Source organism: Olea europaea, chromosome 15 (genome assembly GCF_002742605.1).
Source record: "Olea europaea var. sylvestris chromosome 15, O_europaea_v1, whole genome shotgun sequence".
Lineage (NCBI taxonomy): Eukaryota > Viridiplantae > Streptophyta > Magnoliopsida > Lamiales > Oleaceae > Olea > Olea europaea.
Genome location: NC_036251.1, coordinates 12573883 through 12590483, shown reverse-complemented (window position 1 = coordinate 12590483; position 16601 = coordinate 12573883). Strand labels below are relative to the sequence as shown.

At 33.1% G+C, this 16601-nt stretch overlaps 2 protein-coding genes across 3 annotated transcripts; one reads left to right on the top strand and one right to left on the bottom strand.

Moving 5' to 3' along the window:
- Window positions 1-8167: 8167 nt before the first annotated feature.
- On the bottom strand, window positions 8168-11659 carry LOC111410211 (transcription factor bHLH143-like). 2 transcript variants are annotated; one of them, XM_023040456.1, is made up of 4 exons: window positions 11517-11659; window positions 10327-10933; window positions 10011-10163; window positions 8168-9914 (listed from the first exon to the last, which is right to left on the bottom strand). In XM_023040456.1, exon 4 carries the CDS (start codon window positions 9898-9900, stop codon window positions 8791-8793), a length of 1110 nt encoding a protein of 369 aa, XP_022896224.1. In that variant the 5' UTR covers window positions 9901-9914; window positions 10011-10163; window positions 10327-10933; window positions 11517-11659; the 3' UTR covers window positions 8168-8790. The 2 variants fall into 2 exon arrangements, with proteins under 2 accessions (XP_022896224.1, XP_022896225.1); XM_023040457.1 differs by having other exon boundaries at window positions 10327-10482; window positions 11517-11632.
- A 1912-nt stretch (window positions 11660-13571) lies between these two features.
- LOC111411256 (protein FAR-RED IMPAIRED RESPONSE 1-like) lies at window positions 13572-14429 on the top strand. The gene has a single exon (XM_023041804.1). It carries the CDS (start codon window positions 13572-13574, stop codon window positions 14427-14429), a length of 858 nt encoding a protein of 285 aa, XP_022897572.1.
- The last annotated feature ends 2172 nt before the right edge of the window (window positions 14430-16601 follow it).

Below are 16601 nucleotides of genomic sequence, written 5' to 3'. Positions count from 1 at the left end.
GGCCTTAATGATTTGTTCATATCTCTTCAAATATATTGTTATATATGAATATAATTACTTTCAGTCTAGAACTCCTTCGGGAGAAATCATAATACAATTTAAGGCTTACTTTCGAGTATTAGTTTTCATGTTATTTAACAACGTTGGCTTGAATTGTCACTTTCCATAGTGTGATAATTTTCGATTTATGTTAGTAAGAGAGTTTATGTATAATTTTCATGTTTGATTTGAATGTGAAATAACAAGTATTGCATTGAGTATAGCTAGATACACTCATCCCTCTTTATTTACAATTTCATGTGTAACTTATCAAACTGGATGGCTACAGATGGTTGGATGTGTTATTGGACCAGCATATCCTGATCATGTAGTGCTTTATCCGTTAGAAATATTAGACTTTCTTAAGTCCATTTTAATTTTGTACGGATTTGTTTATTTTTTGGGCATTTGACTGCGTTTTGAAGTAACATTATTATTTTAATTAGTCAAATTTTAATTGTATGTTAGAACTAGTTTTAGTAATTTTATTGATGCAGAATATGATCTCAAAATATTTCGAACAATTCAATAAATTAACTTTAATTTTAATAAAGTTGTCATTTTTATTGAATGTCTTCGTCATTTTGAAATTATATATATACATATATATAAACACACACACACACATATATATGTACATATACAAATATATTTACATTATACATACATATACATATATGTATAATGTACATGTACATGTACATTATACATGTATATATACATATATATACAAATGTACATATACATGTACATATATGTACATTATACGTGTACATATATATACATGTACATTTTATTTTTTTCTTGTATGGAATATGTCTTTAACAAAATAGGTGAAATTTTACCTGAACATTGTTCACGTGAACAATAAAAAAAGGCAACATTGTTCACTTTTACTAGTGAATAGCGACCTTGGTATTGTTTATCATGAACAGTGTAGTCATTGTTCATCATGAATGGTGAGACACTTGAAAGAAAAAATTACATGGAAGTCTTAGGTAAATAATTATTTCAAATTCATGTTATACAAACATTTTATTGGATACTTATGGTCGAATTTATTTTTTACTGATTTGCATTTACAAAACTTTTAATGTAAAAACTTATTTTTAGCACACTGCATTAAAATAAATAAATAAATAATAATAATAATAATAATAATAATAATAATAATAATAATAAGAAGAAGAAGAAGAAGAAGAAGAAGAAGAAGAAGAAGTTAGTCAATAAATAATAAAATTAACGAGATCCTTGACACCAAAGGCTCATTGATCTGCCACCGTCCAATATTTTCAAGGTATGAAAGATAAATTTTGTATGATATTACCTTTTATATAAATTTCTTTCATGCTAGTTAATTGCATAATTTCATGAATTTTTCCTCGCACGCCTCATTTTATTGCTTAAAAAGAATGCTAATTAGGCGTAGTAAGTATTTATGCATGGGAATGTGCGATTAGCAATAAGAATCTCATACGATTAACATATAATGCATAACTTGTTAGACGTTGCATAACATATACGACAATCATTGCTAGAAATGGAAAGACCATTAGGAAGAGAATAGTATAGCCAAGCAAGTCCTAAGAAAAAGTTTATTTTATTTAAAGAAAAAGGTACAATGACAACAAGATCAAGTAGCTACGTTCGGAGATTTATTGAGGGTAATGCAAGACTTGCGCAGGCAAAAGACTCAAGCGCCACCTCATAATGTAATGGGAAGTGCCAACACGATGAGCTTGATAGTTGAGTAGTTTCATCATTTTAAACTCCCATCCATCAACTGCAAAGATGATTATTTCACTGTCATGAGTGGCTAAGAACACTTGAAAGGATTTTCGAGCACATGGATTGCAAAGAGGCTTAGAAGGTCTACAAAGCAATGACATAATCTCACCTGGAAACAATATAAATAAGCCTTGGTGGGTAAATATTTTCCCTAATTATTGAAGGGTCACGGAGTGGAATTTCTTCAGCTCACGCAAGGAAATATGCTGCTAGGAAAGTATGAAAGAAAATTTGAACAGATACCTAGATATGCACCGCATATGTTTAACACTGAGCTAACAGAGGCCAAGAGGTTGAAAATGGGATTACGATCAGAGATTAAAGGAATCATGGCAGCCCAGCAATATACTAATTATGCAGGAGTTGTCCATTGAGCACAAGCAATCTCTAATGGTTTAGGATTGGAGAAGAAAATCCAACCAAGTGTTGGGTCTTCAGTGAAGAGAAACTGTAGGATCACGATGAAGAAAAAGGAAATTGTCAGAATAAAAAGGAAAATGTTTGGTTAAACTCAAACAGAGCTTTCCTAGTATGCTCCACGTGCAACCAGTGACACTTGGGTGAGTGTCTTCAAGGAAAAGGGATATGCTACAATTGTTGTACGACCAATCATTTCCTTAGAAAATGTCAAGAGAAGAAGAGGGGCGGTGGCCAAACTAAGAAAGAAATGATTGGAGTGTTTGATCTAACGGAAGAAGAGAAGAATCAAGACATATATATAATAACAGGTATGTTATCTATATCTGATATATCTACTATTGTTCTTATGTATTCTGGATCTATGGATTCAATTATTTCAATTGTTTTTATGGATAAGTTTGGGGATAAATGTGAGAAAACGAATAACGTCTTGAATGTTAGTACCCCTTTACGAAAATTCATTAATACCAACCAAATGATTATAGACGTTAAGTTAGAAATTGAGGGAACGGTATTAAAGGCAGACCGATACATCTTAAGATGGGATATGAGAAGTTTTTGGAAGTTCTCATTAATGATATCACAAGTGCACTTCTCATCTTGAAATAAAAAAGATAGGACTAAAAATATCAAAGTCAAGCAGTGAAAGCGTGGGAAAGTTATATATAAGTTAAATTTTGAGGACAAAATTACTTTAAGGAGGATGGGGTTGTAGAATTCCAAAGTTTCACTAGTCACATATAAATTATTTTCTATTTGATAGAATTATCATGTCAAGTCTAGTCATTTTGCAAGTCAATTGTTATACTCAATAATTAATTAGATATATATGGATAGCCTTATTAGTTGAGGGACCAAAGTGGAAATAAATATTAAATTATATACTTTTATCTAATTTGGCCAAATAGTTAATTATTGAAAGAGTTAGAATTACCCTATTAATACTAAGCACGTTTCAAAACTTGTATTAAATGGCGAATTATGGATTCACGAACAAATTAATTTGGTCAAGTTAGACTCGAGTTTTATTTGTCCAAAGAATATACAGAAAAATTTTAATTTAGGGGATAACCTTTGTAAGAGAGTTTGTGGATAATTTCATGCTTAATTTGAATGTGAAATGGTAAGAATCTCACGGAGTATAATTCATTATAGTCATTCTTCTTTATTTACAATTTCAGGTGAAAATTGTGCATAGTGGGCGACGGTTGATGGATGAGTGTGCCATTGAACCAAACGAATCCCAATTACGTTGTGCTCTATCCATTAGAAATATTAGAATTTCTAAGTGCATTTTAATTTTTGAGCGTATTTGTTTATTTGTTAAAAATTTTATTACGTTTTGAAGTAACATTATAATTTTAATTAGTCCAATTTTAATTGCATGTTAGAATTAGTTTTAGTAATTTTTTAATGCACCATATGATCTAAAAACATTTGGAATGATTTAATAAATTAACTTTATTTTTAATAAAGTTGTCATTTTTTTATTGAAAATTCCCGTCATAATTGGTAATGCGTCGAGTCATTAGAATTCAAGTCATTAGAGAGTGACCTTTTTCATATGTTAAATTCGACAAGTTAGAAATTTAGACATAATCAATGAAATTTTTTTATCAATTTCCTTAATGTCTTCCTTAATCGAGTCAAATTCAGCCTATCTCAATTCAGCCTATCTCAGCGTCACAATTTTGCAAAATGAAGGAAACTTATAAATAAGATCCTTAACCTTTAGGAATGAGTCTATAACCCTCAAATATTATACCATCTCTAATTCGGTAACATATCCGAATCTTATGGACGAATTTTATTAACTTAGCACTAGATAGGTTTGTGCAACTTACACGTCCAACATTTTGATAGTTAAATAGGTAATGTACCTTTATAAAACAAATTTTAAAACCAAAAAAAAAAAAAGGAAAAAAACGCAAGGACAAAAAGTAATATATACAAATAGGTAAATACTTTGTTTTAGTTTAATTGATGAGGATGAAAATGCAATATTGATAAAGGGTATTATTCGTAGAAAACCTGCAAACATACGGGATCGTTGTGTAAGTAATAAGATTTGTGAGTTAAGAGTATTGTTCCCACGAGAAATAAGGTCTAATTTATAGTTGAATAGCTGCTATTAAATTCGAAATGTGGTGACACCAAAAGGGTTGTGATTTGGTTGTTATTTATTATAATTCTACTCTAAGAAAGTGACAAAAGGTGATTAAATCTAATGTGAATGTTTGTATTGGAATCGTGAACCTCCGTGTTGCCATTTAATTCAATTCTTAATTCATAATTTAGTAAATTTATGTATTCAAGATAAATCTTATTCAATATTTTTTTCCAAGATATTTTAAATATATGTTTAACACGATCCAATCATATTCCTAGTTCAAATTCATATGAAAAATATGCATTAACTCACAGGATTTATCACACGTGATTGCACATGCCATAGAAATTATTCCTAATATCTATTGCCCATGTATTTATTTTGTCACGTTCTTGATTTATTGTGAGTATTCATATACTACAACAAGCAACTTACTATTTAATTAGTGATCAATCAATCAAATAGTTGCAAAACCAAACAAGAAAATCATGAAATACTAAATTAATTATCTTAAATAAAAAATAAACAAACAATAGGGTTCAGCATTCATCCAATATAATAAAAAAAAACTTAGTCTAACGTACTTATAATTAAATTACACAAGAATAATTGAAAAAACATCACCCGAAAATAAGAAAGATGGAAGAAGTATGAGAAATCTACGTTCTGGGCTCAAATTTTGAAATCGAGCTATGAATCTTCAAAATCATTGTATGATTCGCCTTGAATTGATATATAGACTTGTTTTTTGTCTTCAAAATATGTAGAATATGATTAAATTTAGGTTGAATGGAAGTTTTCAATGATCAAATTAGGTCTGGATGTGTTCTTCTATTTATATGATGCCAAGGATGTTGCTTACCAAAAAAAATAAGAAAACTTAGATTTTTTCGTCGTTTACCAATGAGGTGTGCGCCTAGTGTAATCTAGGGCATGCGCCAGGAGCCTTGGGTGCCTTGATCGCTCATTTTTTGTTTGGGAACATGCGTCTTGCATAATTTTTGACAGTCAAACAATTTTTAATATTTTTGCCAGAACTTCCTCTCTCGATATACAATTGAGGTTATTCAAAATGTGTTGAAAACTTATTCAAAAGGCTACAATTTTCTAGGGTATTATTTTTCCAATTCGAATGTTTACTATGCCAAAATTGGGTCTCAATATGAGACTAAAAATTCGAAGCATAACTTTTTCGGTAGTTGATGTATGATAATATTTTGACTATAATTCATCCCTTTGACTTCTTTCTTCATCTAATTGACCCCCCTTTGACTTATTTCTTCATCTAATTGACCCAAAGCACTCTCAAATCTTCATTGTGAGGTCCGAAACATCTTTTGAGTATTTACATTTTAGTCCCCGAACTTTGAATTTGCTTCATTTTAGCCCTTTTTCGTTCTTTCTTCCAATTCTTCATTGAAACATGATTTTCTTTTCCTAATAAAAGTAATAAATAGCAAATTAGGTACTATCCCATCCAAAGAATAACAATATATCATAATTTAGAATACCAAATAAGTATAGAAACTACACTTATTAGGTACATTTTGATATACTTTAGGAGTTGAAGGACTAGGGTTTAATTTTAATTTAACTTGCAATTAGGTTTTACTGATTATAGGAGAGCAGTCGACACCATTTCCTAGGGAGGGAAATTTTTATTAAAATAAAAAACTGCCGTTTTGAAAGTTGTTTCTTCAGCCATTATTTGTACCCTATTTTTCTAAAAAATCATTTTTTTTTAAAATTCATTTTCAACCACACATTATCCAATAAAATAATACGATACGTAAATCTAAAATTTTTCCTTAATTTTTAACCACACATTCTTATTAATTTACTATTCCAAAATATATTCTTTCTCTAAAATGGGGCTCAAACAAGGGATCAATTTTTATCTAAATATATTCTCGTGAGAGCCAACATTTTGTAATCATGTATTCATCGTTATTATAACTGCTAAGAGAAACTTCAGTGGGACAGTCACACCACGTGAATGATGCGATCGTCCAATGTCGAGGCGCCATCTCGACAGGTGGCCCACACACCTCGGGGTTTGTGTGGGCGGGCCACTCGTCGAGGTGGAGCACCCTGATAGGACAGTGGCGTGGCGATGTGACCACCCTACTGAAGTTTCCCTCATGACTGCTATATGTATCAAATTTTTAGTTATTTTTTATTTATTTATATTAGCTCAAAAGCTACAGATAAAGCAAGAATACATTGCATATAATAGAGAAGGCGCGAGGCGATTTATTAATTGGATTTTGCTACAGGTACCCGGAGCTTTACACTCCGAGTTACCCGCCCCTCACATGGGGGACGGGTCCCACGAATTTATTGGGTGTGGGACCCTACCCCCCATATGAGGGGCGAGTAACCCAGAGTGTAACGCTTCGGGTACAAATGACAAAATCCTTATTATTTATTTGTCTCCGCAAATCTTTGAAACAAATTCTCGTATCCGTCACTAAACATAACCCATCAAAATTTTCGTCATTGATGATGCTTTTCAGATACGGAATTTTATTTATTTTTTTCAATAAAAGCATTTTATACACATTTTTTTTTTTTTAATCGAAAGAGAAGTAGATAGTCACGCGGATGAAGATGTACTTATATAAAATAATCAACAATTAATCAAAGAATATTAAAATAAAAATTATAAATCACTTTAAGACATAAAATGATGTTTAATTAATCAACATATCTTAGTAATGACATCAGTTTGATCATTTTCTTGGGAATATTTTTCTAAGCTGTGTCAATTAAGTCAATACTTGCCTATATAATTAATAGTTAGAATTTGACATCTTGGCAATCTTTTTCATACGAATGCTAAAAAACTGAGAATAAATTTGTTAAAATTTTCCTGCCATTAATTTGTTGAACCACCCTCCTGCATCATCAGGTAAAAAAAATAAGAACACGAACCTAAAACTTGACTTCCATATTTAAACCTTTGTTCATGGCAACTTAAAATATAAATGAAGATTTATATACATAAGATATAAGTGGACGAGTTGAACAGATCTTGAGAAAGCTCATAATCTAAGTTGGCGACCTCCATTGCAGTTTGGAAAGGTCGACCCCCCGAGTTGTTGATCCTAAGATGATGCATATAAAAAATTTCTAGTATTAGTATAATTTTGATGGAGTTATTTTATTTTAGAGATTTAATGCTTAAAAATAAGCCAAACGCATTCTCTATTCTTACATTATAATGATTGAATTTAATAATTTACAATTTTTAATACTCAACTTTTTAAATTATTGAAATCATATTTGAATTTATTAGTCATTCAAATATAGGGAGGAAAATCTGTTAAATAAAATATAATGAGAAATCAATATTAGTTTCTTAAAAAATGCAAAATTAAGAGTCAAAATAGATAACATTTTTGTAGTGTGTAAAAAATTTTACTTTCAAAATTTAAATAAACTCTACATTGCACAAAAGATGCTCTTTATAAATAAAGAGTTTTATAAAGGTACTCTAAGCTACTGATATAAACTTTAAATGTTTCAATCATGAAATCAAAGCAGAAAAAGCATTCGAGTATAAATACATTATTATCGAATAGAGTTTTAATTCACTAATCTCATATTTTCGCCAAACTTGAGAAAAGCAAAGTGTGAGAGCCATTTCTCATAAGAAGGCAATTTTGCACATCGATTTTTATTAGATTCCACTAACATAACGTAAAAGGCGTTAAGAGATCAAAAGGCTAAAGCAAAGACACAACATCGAACAAAGTATTTTTCTCAATAAATTTGAAATTAGCTACATAAATTATCCACTCGAAAACATTAAAGCAATAATGGCAAACTGAAAACATACACAAACCATCATTTATTTAGTACAAGAATACTTGCTTACAGCAGAATACAAAGACACAGATTCACTCCAAACAAAAATTACAACAGCAAAAGCTCACATGTGGGAAACAAACAAATTCAAGATTAATCTTTTGGGGGTCTCCCTCAATAAGAACCTTCATAAAGATAAGATTTTCAGGGGGTGAAAGGCATGAAATCAAGAAACAAATGTGACTGAGATTGGATGGTGGGACCAATTCACCAAATGCGCATGCTCTTAATCCAGGGTGTGATCATCCATCGCAGAAAAAGGGGTCCTCTTTTACAGCACAGCACACCGTAAAATCTTTCATATTTTCTTTAATCCCCAAAAGGCTTAAAAATAATCATTAAAGGAACTGTAGAGCTCAATTTTTCTTCACCACTTGAGAATAATGAGAGTAAAAGAGCCAAATTCGTCCCATTAAGCTCCTTGTTTATTGGTTCATACTGCATAACTTTTCACTTTTTAGAGTGAAAATCATGGTAAAGGTTTCACTAAAGGAAAAGCTATCTTGATACTTTCAAATCCATCAATAATTATACTCAACACCCTTCTGTCTAAAGTTAACTGATCAACCAACAGCACCATTAAAAACTAGAGGATAGCTAATTCTGGTGGATTCGGCCTCGTATTTCAAGGATGTCAAGTAATTGATAGCTTTATCGATTATCAACTGTGGATCCTTACTTTTTAACCCGGGAATAATACTCTTGAAAATATTCAGCGTCTTGCAGATTTTAACTTTCTTCAATCTTTTTGTGGAACTGGAATCACCAAAGGAGTTTATCTCATGGACAACACTTGACTCAGCATCATCTTTGTAGTTGCATGAAGTAGCCAGTTTTATGGGGCCTTCATCGACCAACAAAGATGATAACTTGTACCTACCATCAAGCAATCTTCGCCTTTTAGTCGAGCCATCGGAACTCGCAACTTCTTCAATAAGCTCTTCAAATTGTATGTCCTCGTCATAACCCTCTTCGGTGCCAAATGGAGTACGCACCCTGCTAGTTACTTCATTATTTTCTTGATCAGCATCATCTTCATCAAATTCATCATCTGTATCAGAATAAAGTAAAGCATCGATTTCTTTAGCGTCTTCATGCATCTCACTTCCCCCATCGGTTAACTGATTTTCATTCCACTTCTCTTGAATAACAGACATCAGCAATGATTGTTTCTCTACTTGAACTGCTAGCTTCTCATTACACGAGGCATGAACACCAGGAGTCTTAGAAGAAACAATCTGATTTTGAGGAGAAGGAAAAGGAAAAGGGTTAAAGAACAATCTCGTGTGATTCCTGGACTGATCAACAATGAGGAACCTTTTCAGACAAGTGTGAGAAGCATCAATGATGCTAGCACCAACCCTGCGTCCATGGGGTACAGCACACTGAGAATCTTTTGAATGTGGATGTATGGATGGAGATGAACTCTCCCAAAGAGGAGATAGACCTTTGAAGAACCCATCAACTCCATTTAGTTGTACCAAGTTCGTATCAGGTAAATCAGAAACTGAACATGGTGAAATATCCATGCCGATAGATCTGGAAGAATGAGGAGGACGCGGCGAACTATAGATTTGCCCCGGCTGCATTAGTGCCATGCAGTCCGAAGTGGGCAATGGAAAATTCCATGCAGAAAAGTGCTGATGAGTCTGTAACTCTCTGGATGTAACCATCCAGCTAAAACAACCTGTTGTATATAATTAGGATGAGAATTGTCACTCATTAACTCTTGAAATGACTCAAGAAAATTTTTGCGAGAACCATCAGAATTTTATAACAATACCAGGATAATGCTCAGGTTTCACCGGTAAATTAATTACTTTCACAAATGCTTAATAAGAGAGGTAGAAAATGCTGTATTGCTTGCTTGGTGTGATGACAGAAACTCAGGATCAATCTACGTAACAGGTTTTAACAACTGACGGAAATATTCGGCCTGGGAGCAGAAGAACACGGCAAAAGTTACCAGCCTTTCAATTAACATTAATTACAAAAACATGTAACCAGCATATGAAAAACAGTTCCTTGATTAAACAATCAAATTTTATGAGACGTAATATGAGACATCACAACCAAAACTACAATAAACTTTAACTCACCTGGCAAATCTGCAAAGGTTGAAAGCATGCTATAACTCTAACTATAATGGTTGTTCTCCCAGCAATCCCATTTTCATGTTTTAATGCCTTAAATCTCGTCTGGCTTGCTCCTTGGCACACCATAACTTCTTTTGAAACTTGAACAAACTTCAAATTCTATGCAAATGCAAATGAGAAGCACCACAAAAAGATAAAGATGGACTTGGGAAACAAGGCTAAGAAACAGAGGTGGAAATATGGGATATTATCAATTTGATGAACGAGAAAATACAAACGAGTTGAACAAAATCAAAACTACAAAGCCTGTGAACTTGATCCAGAAATGAAGATGACAATAGTTTGAACTATAGAAATTTGCACGCTTAAATGACTAAACTTAAAGAATATAGATAAAACAAACAAAGGAAGGAGGGTGACTGGATCCCATGGATAGTTAATTAATGGAACAATAAAAATAATGCTTAGGTTAAAAGCAGATATAACAAATTATAGAATAACCCTGCAGTACAAATTCAACGAGATAACATAACGGAACACATCGATCGATAAACTCAGCCACAGCATATTGTTCACTCTACCCAATTAGTAATTTTCACAGATGCATACCCTGAAATGAAAGAAAAATATAACTTTAACTTTAATAGACTCAAAAAATAATAACTGAACAATGAAAATAAGTATAATTAAATACTATAGTACAGAAAAATAAAATTTTCTCTGGTCCTAATTCATGATAGAAGGCCTAGATCACTCCCAAGTTATTTTTCCCTTTTCTTAATTACTAAAAGAGCAAGTGCATGGCTATCCAAGATTCTTATTAATATCCACAAACAAGAAGAAATTTTTATTTTTCACTATAACTTTTGTTCAAAAGAAAATTGTGCTTTCAAATAAATTTATCATAACTTCATTATCAGTTAAATGACACAGCAGAGCAGACTATCAAGAACATAAACTAAAATTACACAAATACTGTGTATGTATACAAGTGGTTCAATGGGTTGCTACAAGTTGTCAATTTGATCGTGCTTTACTTCGAGATCTAAAAGGGTTTTATATAGCAATCCAAGAAAAGCAAGAAAATGAATCCTCTAAGAAACTAAATGATGTCAAGAAATGAATAGAAACATTAGAAAATGATAAAAAAAAAAAAAGCTGAGAAAAGACGGAATTTTTGTTTGAGAACTTACAGATCTTCGATCGAAAAGTAGGATCTTGGAATATTTGAAGAGTTTTTTGGTACCAAGTTCTAAAGCGAAGACGATGAACAGTTATTTGGATAACCGATGAATGTGTGATGCTTTCCAAGAACCAGTATTTTTATAAGAATCTATCTAATTACAATTTTACCCTTCCTTTTTAGCCTATTGTATAATACCTTGTTTTCAAATAATGATAGTACATTTAGAAGGAAAAAAAAAATATTATATGTGTGTGTGTGTATAGAAAAATCCTAAACGTACAGAGTAAAGCTACAGACCCTTTACAGAACTTTGGAAGGAAAATGACGTGGCCACTAAAGGAAAAGGAAAAGGGTGGGAAACCATAGTGTTAAAAAAAAAAATGAAGGGAAGACGTCTCATAATTTCTTCCCAAAAACAGAGCCTTAGTTAGGTTTAGAGGAAACGAAGCTGCGTCCCATGTCTATGAATCTTACTAGTCGGAGGTGAATGAGCCGGTTGGCAATCTTCAGCTAGACTGTGAAGGGAAGTGAAAGAGGCCTTCAACGTGTGCAATTTTCATTTCCTTTAACTCGTCGAGTTACTTTACCGGAAAGAGGAGAGCAGAACCTCAGGTTCTCTCCAAAGTATTAGCTTCAGGTATTTCATTATTCTTGTGAGGCCTTCCATGTGTGTAATTTTCGTTTCCTTTAACTCGTCGGGTTACTTCACCGGAAAGAGGACAGCAGAACCTCAGGTTCTCTCCAAATATCCAACTTCAAGTACTTCATTATTCTTGTACAGTTTACTGGTAAACAATAAGTGGATCAATGAAGTTATTTATTAGAGTTGCATTTGATTTTGTGTTAGACCGTAAATACGAACTAAACAGGGGAACATTTGATTTTGTCACTGAAGTTTTTAAGTATATTTAACATCATGAGATTTCACCCCTTCTTTCGGTACTTTGCTAGAGTGTCGATGTCGGTCCATTTAGTTTACCGTGTATTGAAATTTCAGCTGTAGTGTTCTCATGAATGTTTAATAATCTATTGTTGGTTTCTCCATATCATAGTCAATTAGCTGCATTAGAAGTAGATGCACTTGGGATGTATTCATACGTCGTAAACTTATGGCATGTTTGGCAAAGAGGATTTGAGCACAGGATGAGAGTCTTGTCCAATACAGATTCGATTAGTACTATGTGCAACAAATGTACTAACTGTAAAGCCTTGAACTTGATACTCACTGTACTAGGTTGACATGGACCTCTCAACAAATAGACTCTTTGGATTTCATCTCTATCATTAGAATGATAATATGAAATTTGGAAGACTTTCTAAATCAATTTCAATGCTTCCATGTTTAGAATGTTGTGAATCATCACTTTCTTTAGTAATCAAACTGTGCTCCTGTCTAGGCTTTCTGACAACAAACTTGTCCATTGATCAATAGCTAAAACAAAAAATAAAGCAGCATCATTAATAAGAGAAATAGGGAACGAAAAGCAAACTTGTCCATTTTTATTAATTAACAGATTACAAATAACACTAATTATTTAGTTGCTGATAAACATATCAAAATTGCATGAAGAAAACCTGATAAACATATCAAATTGCAGGAAAAAAGATAAAATCATGGTCCATGAGCAAATATATAAAATGAAACTAACAAGTGCAATTTTTATCTACACTTTTCTATACAGACACATAAATCTACTGCACATGAAAAGGTAGATTATCAGACAGGGACATATAATTTCTATGTTCTCAGGTGCATGATCAACGTTGTCATGAGATATTATCTAATATTTCATGTCTATTATGATGCAAAAAGTTGTCATGTAATAAAAATCTGACTTTGAATTATGTTTCGTTTGACATTTATTTTCCAACAATTTTTAGGAACTTGAGGTGAAATGTTTGGACTGATTTATCTTTTATTTGAGACTAATTATTGATGCTTAAACTTTCATTTTCCTTGAACAAGTTAGTTGAAGTATTTCATCATATTGCTTCTCGTTTCTATTATTGCTTTTTATTTTGCTAAACATTATCTTTCTACTTGGATGCAAAGTGCGAAATTATGGAACCCGGGAACAAAAATGGTTTCATGCAATCCGATAATGAGATAGTTTCAGACAATATCAACGTTGTGGATAACGACACCTTGAGAGGAGATGGAAAGATTGTGCCCGAGGTGGGTATGACATTTAAAGATGAAAAGGAGTTGTTTGATTTCTCCAAGCAATATGCCTATGTAGTTGGTTTTCCAGTTAGAAAAAGAAATTCTAAAAAGGGGGATGACGGAATTGTTAGATTTGTGACATTTACATATAGTCGTGAAGGCCAAAGGTCTAGTAATACAAACAGTGCTTTAAGGCCACAACCAACAAGTCAAACAGATTGTAAAGCACGGATATCTGCATCTGCAGACTGTAATGGCACATGGAGAATTAACACCATCAACCTCCAGCACAACCATAAGACAAGTCCTTCGAAGTCTAGGATGATTTGGTGCAATTGGGAATTAAGTGCAAATGTAAAACGAAAGCTTATATTGAATGACATAGTGGGAATTCCACTACACAAAAGTTTCAACTCTGCAGTTGTAGAGGCAGGTGGGTATGAGAATATGACCTGCATTGAAAAAGATTGCCGAAATTATATTGAACAAGTTAGATGGTTACAACTTAGAGAGGGAGATGCAGCAACATTACAATCTTACTTTTCACAGATGCAAGCACGGTGCTCAGGGTTTTACTTGTCTATGGATTTGGATGACGAGTCTCAGCTTAAGAAAGTATTTTGGGCAGATAATAGATGTAGACAAGCTTACAAGGAGTTCGACGATGTCGTAACCTTTGATACCACTTATTTGACGAATAAGTACGACATGCCTTTCGCACCTTTTATTGGTGTGAATCATCACAATCAACACTAATTGGTTGTGGCTTATTATCAAACGAGAATACAAGTACGTTTGTCTAGCTGTTTAGGACGTGGCTTCAGTGCATACATGATCAACCTCCATGTGGAATAATTATTGATCAAGACAAAGCCATGGAGAATGCAATCGAGATTGTATTTCCGAATACTAGACATAAATGGTGTTTGTGGCACATTATGAAGAAATTGCCAGAGAAGTTTGGGTACCACATTGATAAAAGTTTGATATTCTCGACTATACATCATTTGGTATATGACTCGCAGGCTGCTGATGAATTTGAAAAAGGTTGGAGCCATGATTGATGAGTTTGAGTTGCATGACAATGATTGGTTATTTGGATTGTACGAAAATCGAGGTCGTTGGGTGCCTTGCTTCTTTCATGTGTTTGCTGACCCAAATTTTAATTTAGGTGCATATTTTGCTAACCGACATTTACCGCATCATGAAGTTGCAATGACTGGGACGAGCTAAATGGCATACAATTTTCTTCTGGTTCATTTTTAGTGAATCTAAATGTTAGACCATAATGTTGTTAGACCGAATTTAGCGTCTCATGTGTTATGTTATTTTTCCCCTTCTTTCAGGTTCAAGGTTTAGATTCTTTTCCAAGAGCAACACACTTGGCAAATTTGTCCAACGTTGTCCCAATTACTCATCCAAGAACGTCGTTTCACAGCGATGTTGGAATCTCAGATGACAAGTGAACTTTTTTGCATGATTTATCCATTGTAATTGTAAGGTTGTTTGTAAAAAAGTTTGTGCACCCTTTACTCTCTCTTCTGGGGGTACTTACCTGATGGCATTTCGACAAGCAAGCTGATTAAGAGGTCTGTCCAACCCGAAAAGTCACGTTATTGGTGCTTATTGATTTTCGCGCTTCAAATTTGAGGGCTATCTAGCTTCACTGCAGCAACCTAATTTTTATTTCTAGCTGTTATTCATTTTTACTTGTAAATTTGAGATAGAATTATGGTCCTTCCATTTTGTTCAACTGTACTTATCCCTCCATTTTCTCCCTTTCGTAGAAAAGTAGAGGTATAACTCTGTTATGCATGAGTTCTTTCATCTAATTATGTGCTTGGTTGTACCAGATGGTACTTGGGGATTAGCTTGACATAAAATTTGTTAGGGGTTTGATGGTTGGACTGAACTCCATATATTCATTAATGAGGGAGTAACTGGACAGTTTTTGCTGAAAACGTCAGTTTTGCCTTAATCGGACTGTTATATACATTTTTTCCTTCCAACTTTTAACCGATAACTTTTCATTTATTGCTGTCATTGGTGCTTCATAGAAAGCCCAACTTTCTATCTTACTTGTGAGGCCTGAATATGTAGTTAATTCTAATGTTTATTACAGTGAATTAGAGTGTGCGTATATATAAAACACGCATATGCCAAGTAAAAGAGAGAGAGAGTACATTCACCATCTACCAAACGAGGCTAAAAAAATCTAAGATTGGATTTAGAATAGAGATTCAATTACAATTGCACAAACAAATGTCAGGTACATCCTTTCAACTTCATTTTCAAACATTATTAATAGAGTTCTTGTTGCTACTATCAATAACTTACTTCTAACTACTACTTTGCCTCGTGCCAGCCTGCAATGGGGGTTGACCACCATCACAAGGAGTTACTAGGTGCATTCAAATATTGGATGGGAAGGAAGCCACATTCCACAAAATTTGAACCACGAAACAGCATACTTTACCTTTACAATATGTTGGTTTCAATTTGTTGGGAAAGCACTCTTCAAATCAAATGTGTATCTTCAGCCATCCATCCCTCTGCCATCATAATCGAGGAACTTCAAAAACCACTAAGGGCCTTTCAAGTCACAACTTTCCCATAACTAAGATAATTTAAACATCAAATCCAGAAGACGATTGAAACAAACTAAAACCTCCAAAGTAAGATGCAACCTCTGCTATATATATATATACACACACACACACACACACACACACACACACACACATAACACCACCACTTGCATTCCAAAACATGATTACCAATTTCATTACAGCACACACCGCCATTATCAACACCACCATCTTAAACATCCATTACCTATTTAACACTTAATGAAGATAAAATTGAACACAACCACCATTTACCACCACCTAACCTAAGCAATAGAATATACTCAATTTATTTATGGAC